The sequence below is a fragment of the Solanum tuberosum genome, unplaced genomic scaffold (genome assembly GCF_000226075.1).
Source record: "Solanum tuberosum cultivar DM 1-3 516 R44 unplaced genomic scaffold, SolTub_3.0 scf00613, whole genome shotgun sequence".
Lineage (NCBI taxonomy): Eukaryota > Viridiplantae > Streptophyta > Magnoliopsida > Solanales > Solanaceae > Solanum > Solanum tuberosum.
Genome location: NW_006239531.1, coordinates 185042 through 193217, shown reverse-complemented (window position 1 = coordinate 193217; position 8176 = coordinate 185042). Strand labels below are relative to the sequence as shown.

The 8176-nt window shown below is 28.2% G+C and overlaps 1 protein-coding gene across 1 annotated transcript; it reads right to left on the bottom strand.

Annotated features, from left to right (window-relative positions):
• Positions 1-5189: 5189 nt before the first annotated feature.
• LOC102582727 (cytochrome P450 94A1-like) lies at positions 5190-6889 on the bottom strand. The gene has a single exon (XM_006366132.2). The coding sequence runs from the start codon at positions 6872-6874 to the stop codon at positions 5360-5362; it is 1515 nt and encodes a 504-aa protein (XP_006366194.1). The 5' UTR covers positions 6875-6889; the 3' UTR covers positions 5190-5359.
• Between the last annotated feature and the right edge of the window lie 1287 nt (positions 6890-8176).

Here is an 8176-nt window from a genome sequence, read left to right as displayed (position 1 = left end):
AATTTAAGATTTTCAAAAAGTTCTTCCTTTTTACAAAATTAATAATTGAGGATATAATAGATTAAAAAAAAATGTCCTTTACTGATTTGTCAAAATGGACAAGTAAAAATAAACAAGTAAAATAAAGGAAAATTAGACAAGTAATTAGGGACAGAAGGAGTATTTGTTATTTTACAAAATAAATACATAAATAACACTATTCTTTCTATTTTACCCTTGAAACTATGAATTTGACCAACATAAAAAAACTAAATGATTAATTCATGTTCATTGGTCAATTTAATTAATCAAAATAAATTAATTTATGTTCATTTATTGAAAATTTAATTTCAAGAGAACACTAAATAAGATTACAATGGTAAATTTACCTAGTTTTTTAAAGGCCGTAAAATCTGAAATGGTAACATATCAAAAGAAATGGAGAGTACTTTTTAACAATAATAAGTTAATTTATAATTTATTAATATATTGTAATACTTAATTATAATAAGTTATTAGAACTAAGCATTTAATTAATTATATTAAGTGTATATATAAAGAGTGCTTAAGTTTGTAAGCAAGTCAAACTAAGTGGTAAACCCCCCCTCTCTCTTTATATAAATATATATATATTATTAAGTTTTTATACTATTTTATCTTTGACCTTTTTGTAATTTTCAACATACTCTTGTTAAAATATAAGTAACTCTTAATTATCTCACTATATATTAATGATTTAATATCAATTTAAGCATTTTTATTCAACAAAGTAACGGTTAATTATCAAATCCTCTTTTTTAATGACTAAATATGTTTACTAGTTCACTCAAAAAAGAATAATCATTATCCATTTCACCACTTCTATTTGAAAATGTAGTTCTCTTGTTTATTAATAAAATCGATTTCAGTGCATACTTATGAGCTATTTTTAATCGGCTTTAACTCAAATGATCTTATATTGTGGCCTAAAAGACAATTTACCTACTTTTCTAAAATGAAAAGGAGACAATATCCTATAATTCAGCTGTAAGTTATGTGTAAGATCATATGAAAAGCCAGAGGATAAAACCACTTGATTTATATAAATATAAAGAATCTTGTTTGTAATTTATTTGTTTAGATCTAGGATTTATAAAATTTTATGTATTAAGATATTAATTAAACAAATGACTTGATTGATCAACTCCTAACTCGTCGCCACAGCACACGTTCATGCACATGCAAAATTTAATTTTTTAAATTAAGAGACAATTGCTGTAATTCAAAATTAATTAATTAATTATATAAGGTGCAACTATATAAATATATAATTTAATTAATGATACTGTATTTAATACTAATGTTTCTTGGTCTGAGGATGTGACGTATAAGAGACGATTTGTGGGACATAACAAATATGTGGTTATATTATGCAAATTAGTAATATTAAAGTTTATAAAAACAACAAAAAGTAATTATATAGTTCTTCCTTAAAGAGTAAATTTAGCTTTTAGTACCTGTGATTTATGCACAATCATTTTGGATAACGTTTGTATTCTCTATATTATTATGATTGATGGTATAGAATTAATCCATGCTTATTCTTCAGATATTAACATTGCTTCTTCTTCGAATCATAAATTTATAATTGTTTAGTATCATACTCATTTAGTTGTGCATCTAATTGGCCTAATTTTATGGCATTGCTTGATCTCTATCTATATTTCATATATATGCATCTATTTATGGATCCTCTAGCTTGTACTAGCATCATAATAACATTTTTATGATTTTTCATGGGTGTATTGTTAATTATATCCTAATTTTTTGTCAGTTTCTCAAGATAGATATACATATATATACATGTTTTTTTTTTAAGTTAACGAGTGCATGTGCACCCCACCTAGAGGGGTGGATCCGCCTCTGATTAATATATAAATAAAATATATATACTTAACATTTTTCTAGTAAGTAGTAATGAATATGCATTGTAATTTTCTAGTAACTATAATACCACTGTAGAGGAATTTGTGAGTTCCGTTATTATTAAGTTCATATCTTTAGCGGTAATTAATTAATTGTAAGTGTTGTTAATTATATATTTTTAGTGAGCAATGAGCACTCTTTGTAAATATCCCTAAAACTTATAGAGATATTGGATCTAATGACAATTAACAAATATTGGTAAAGACTTTAGCACTCCTTGTTAATGTGCATATATATTACCGCTAAAAACTGTTTTTGTTGCGGTGAGGGTCACAATCAGTACAATACATGGCCACCTTTTTATCAACTTGAAAAGATACTACTCCCTCTGTCCACTTTTAGTTATCATGGTTTCCTTTTTTAGAGTCAAACTATGTTGACTAACATTTTATAATGTGTTTTTTCATCATATTGATATGCAAAAAATTGATATTTATAGTACTTTTTGTATAGTTTTTGAATATCTAAATTTTTTTAAAATATCGAATTAATGTAATGTAATTTAACTTTGAAAATTAGTTAAACTGTATTTTGAAAAGCACAATATAACAACTAAAAATGGTCGGAGGAAATAATATGTTTAACTTTGATGTATAAATTAATATCTAGTTCAATTTTACATTGCTATAATGAAATTTTTTACATTAGTCTCTTAATACTTTTATTCAATAAGCATGTGTGGTGTGCATTTGTTTTTATCAATTTAATAACTGATATGTATGCCATTGACTCACACGGTGATGAAAAATATAAAACATATGTGGTGTCACATGTTAACCTTTTGAATTTTATAAAACAAAATCAAGAAAAATTGAAATATCATGCACAAGGGGAGGTTAGGCCTTTGCCCTTAGGCCCTCAAAATTTTGAGGCCCAATTTATAAAAAGAAGGAAAGAAAAAGATCATCTTTCTTTCTAAGAATGGAATATTTTAGAGCTTGAATAGAACTACACAAATCATTAAATTAGTAAATAATTTTTGTAAGAATAAGATCCAATGTAATGTATCCATTAATATTGTATTTGTTGATATATTGAAATTAAGTGAACGCATATAATGTATTATGATTATATCCATCAATGATATATGTGTTTATTAGAGTCAAGAAAACAAATGAATATAAGTGATAGCAATTGCAATTGTATCAATGGACACAATCCTATTGAATGAGCATATACATGTTGTAGCAAATATATCCACGTATCTAGATCAAAACAACAATAGCGAATCATTATGTCTAGGAATAATTCAGTTGAGTGAAGTCTGTTGATGTGTCTAAAAAATATGCATTGTTCAATAGCTTTAAAACAAAATAAATGCTAATATTGCACTCATTGTTTTCACAACAAACACTTATAATACACACGTGACTAAAGTAAGTCTGAAATATGCATTTATTTTTCTAGTAACTATAATACCACTATAGAGGAATTTGTGAGCTCCGTTATTATTAAACTCAGATTTTTAGTGGCAATTAATTAATCGCAAGTGTTATCAAATATATTTTTTTAATGGTAACTAGTATTTTTTGTAAATGTCTTTAAAATTTATAGCAACATTGAATCTAATGATAATTAACTAATGTTGGTAAAGACTTTAGCACTCTTTGTTAATGTGCATATTTATATCGCTAAAAACTGTTTTTGTGGCCACAATCAACCTCTTCTTTTCAACTTGAAAAGATACTACTCCCTCCGTCCACTTTTAGTTGTCATGGTTTTCTTTTCTAAAGTCAAACTATGTTGACTAACATTTTACGATGTATTTTTTCATCTTATCGATATGCAAAAAAATGCAATTTACAGTACTTTTTGTATAGTTTTTGAATATCTAATTTTTTTGTTTAAAATATCAAATTAATGTAATCTAGTTTAACTTTAAAAATATTCAAATTGACTTTTGAAAAGCACGATATAACAACTACAAATGGACGGAGGGGGTAATATGTTTAACTTTGCTATATAAATTAATATCTATTTCAATTTTACATTGCTATAGTGAAAATTTTGACATTAGAGTGGCTAAACACTTTATTCAGTAAGCATGTGTGGTGTGTATTTGTTTTTATCAATTTAATATCTGATAGGTAGGTTATTGACTCATACGGTGATGAAAAAAATAAAACATATGTGGTGTCACATGTTGACCTTTTGAATTTCATAAAACAAAATCAAGAAAAATTGAAACAATTGTATAAAGAAAAATAGAAATATCATGCACAAGGGGAGGTTGGGCCTTTGCCCTTAGGCCTCAAAATTTTGAGGCCCAATTTATAAAAAGAAGGAAAGAAAAGGATAATCTTTCTTTCTAAGAATGGAATATTTTAGAGCTTGAATAGAAATACACAAATCTTTAAATTAGTAAAAAAAATTGGTAACAATAAGATCCAATGTAATGTATTCATCAATATTGTATTCGTTGATATATTGAAATTAAGTGAACGCATATAATGTATTATGATTATATCCATCAATGGTATATGTGTTGATTAGAGTCACGAAAACAAATGAATATAAGTGACAACAATTGCAATTGTATCAATGGACACAATCATATTGAATGAGCATATACATGTTGTAGCAAATGCATACAACTATATATCTAGATCAAAACAACAATAGCGAATCATTATGTCTAGGAATAATTCAGTTGAGTGAAGTTTGTTGATGTGTCTAAGAAATATGCATTGTTCAATAGCTTTAAAACAAAACAAATACAAATATTGCACTCATTGTTTTCACAACAAACACTTATAATACACACACATTTGACTCTTAATTTCTTAATAATTCAGTATTTTTAATCTGATTGTTTAATGTCTTAATTATCCAACTTTTTTTTAAAGCTAATAATGTACTCTGCTATTATCTTAACAAGACAATCATCACTAAATGTCTCCAGTATTTCAAGAGGGCGAACGATTTTGTACCTAATGAGTTATCTCTCTAGACAAAAAAAAAGGACACGTTATCGATTCATGTCAATTATTAACATAACTCATACAATATGATATTATGTATTTCTTTATTAGTGAGTCCAATCCAAAGTTCATTAGCAAGTTATTTGTCGTTTCCTTCACTTTGTTCCCATAACCAAATATGGGCTTGAGCATCAATCAATTGGGAAATGTGTTCAACAAAAATTACCTACTTTTATATTATTATTTTTCCTGATACATCAAGACAATACATACAACTTGAAACATAAAAAAATTCAAAAATTAGAGCCATCAAACAATTATAGATATTTCAAAGAGAAATCATATTTAACTCTTATGTCACAAAAAAAACGATGATTATTAGAAAAACAATATACTCATCAATAATTAATACAAATCAATCATCAAAAAGCAAATAATTTAAAAACACACACAATAAACTTGTTTTTCACATTTTTTCCATAGGACTACTACTCCTACATCCTTTCCTCAATAGTAACAGGGAAACCTCCTTTCATCTTGGCCGTCAAATACGATATAAACATCGGCTCCACCCCTTTCTCCGCCACCGGAACCACCTTAAACCGCTGCAAAACACCAGCTACCACCCTCTTCATTTGCAAAAACGCCATTTCTTTCCCTAAACAAACTCGCGGTCCTGCTTGAAAAACAGGATATGTGAATGCATCTTTTCCTACAAACATCCAATTCCCCGTCATTTCATCCTTATTCAACCATCTCTCTGGCTTGAATTCCGCCCAATCTTCTCCCCAAATCTCCTCTGATCTTCCCATTGCGTAAGGATGATAAGTCACCCTCATCCCCTTCTTCACAAATGTACCATCAGGCAATACATCATCTTTAACTGCTTCCTTCGAATCCATTGGTACCGGAGGATAAAACCTCATGCTTTCACAAAGCGAAGCATGAGTATACATCATGTTTTTTACTTCATCATAACGCATTAAAACATCTTCTTCTTTTTCCCCAATTTCTTTTAATATTTCAGATTCCGCCTCAGGATTCTTCGAAATCAACCAGAAAAACCATGTCAATGCAGCTGAAGTCGTGTCACGTCCTGCCAAAATAAAACTTATCACAATATCAACAACGAAATCTTCATCAGAATGACCAGTACTCAAAAATCTCGACAACAAATCAGCTGAATCCAACGATGACTTCTCATTCAACTCCCTCTGTTTCTCCCTCACTAATTTTTTCGCGAATTCACGTACTTTTTCAACTGCAATTCGTAATTTCTTCTCAGAACCAATACCGAAAACACGTTTAATTTTCCAAATCAACGGAAAAGGAAGAATGAATCTTTCACTACTTAATCTAACACAATCTTCAAATGCTACCGCGAATTCTGCTTCAGGCAGGTTTGGTAACAAATACTCCGGATCATATCCAAATGCAATTTTACAAATGTTATCAAATGCAAATCTTTGTAAAATGTCTTGAATATCAACAACTTTTTTCTCAGCAGCAGCATTAGCAAGTATGGGAACTAAACGTTCCGAAACCTCAATATCAACTACAGATTCAACGAATTTTCGTAATGATTTAGTGTTGAATTCGTGACTAGCAACTTGTCGTTGGTACTTCCATATATCGCCATCGACGTTGAAAATACCATTACTAAGGAAATCAGCAAGAGTAGAATTTGAATTATGGCCTTTTTGGTAGACAGAGAAATTAGTTTTGAGAATGTGTTGAACATTAGATGGATTAGCAGTGAAAATTGTGTGGAAATTGAGGGGTCGAATTAGAGTAAAAGTAAGTTTAGGGGTGCTAAGGATAATATCAGATATCCATTGAATTCTTTGTTCTTGATTTGCTAATATGGAAAAATAAGAGCCAATAATAGGATATGATTTTGGTATTTTAGTATTTGATGAAATGGGGTTTTTTCTTGTTTTTTTGAATTTGATGAGGAAAATGAAAAGAAAAGGAATAAGGCAAAAGAGTAGTAAGTCTATAAATGTCATTTTTGTTTTCAAGATTGATGAATTTGATTAATGAAATATTGAAGAAGTATGTGAATGAATAAGACTATTTATAGAACTTTTTTTTGATGTCATTATCATATTATTGAGAGTTCTACACGTTTCTATACCATATGTTCACGTGTGTGTTATACTATATACATTTACACGCATTGATAAATATGGCATAGCTCACCATTAAAGATTGCGGTGCGTGGAATGTAGGAGCGGTTCTATTCTTAATCAAAGTTTAGTAATTGAGTTCTAAATATTAAATTAGAAACTTAAGAGTTTTTTTTTTTTGTGAAAGCCGATCATTTGTAATAACAACGATTCAAATTATTAATTGTCGAAAATTCTTATTTATCGGATAAGTTTTCATTTTTTTACAAAATATATTTTTTTCAATATCCAAAATGATGTATTATACACTAAGGATATCGTTTAGTACGAGGATAAGAGATGACTAATTTCAGGATTAATTTGAAGATGAGTTTTTCCATATTTGGTTGGAAAAAAATCATGAAATAATCGGAATAATTAATTCCGGTATAACTTGTTCTCCAACCAAACGTGCTCTAAGGATACTACTAAAAAAGATGGATTTAGCGACAGATAAATTTTGTAGTTAAATAGGAAAAATCGTCTCTAATCCTACTTAGCGACGAATTAGCGATAGATTTTCGTTAGTTACGAGTAAAATAACGATAAACCAGCGACGAAGTTCATAGCTAATTCCAGTATTTTTTAGCGGTATATATTAAAAGAGAAGGACAAGCTAATGAACTAACTAGCACCTCTTATGAATGAACAAAAAAATCGAATTTAAATTCTAAATATATATTTTTTCTTAATAGACAACACTTCTCCTTTAACTAGATATAGGACCCCGTGCCAGCACGGGGCCCAAAAATATATATTTTTTATTTTAATTTATGTCATATTATGAAATTTGAGAAGTTATTGAAATTTTTATCTGATTTTAAAAATATTTAAAATTTTCAGCTATTGTGATTTGTATTTTTTTTTTAACATAATTTAGAAAAAAATATTTATTACTCTGTTTGTTCTAATTTATGTGGCACACGCAGAATTTTAAATATTAAGCCTTTTTTATATGTCTCTTTAATATATTAAGTTGTTAATTATTGTATTCTATAGTACATTTTGAACCTAATTTTTTAATACTATATGTTATTTGCCATGTCCCAATTTATGTGACATTAATTGATAGATTTGTTGGAGTCGAGAGATTTATTTTGTTAATTATTGTAATTTATAATTTGTTTTTCGTCAATTTCGTCG

What these genes read in the sequence shown, in the direction of transcription:
- LOC102582727 (XM_006366132.2), bottom strand. Translation starts at nt 6,874, where the DNA reads ATGACATTTATAGACTTACTACTCTTTTGCCTTATTCCTTTTCTTTTC.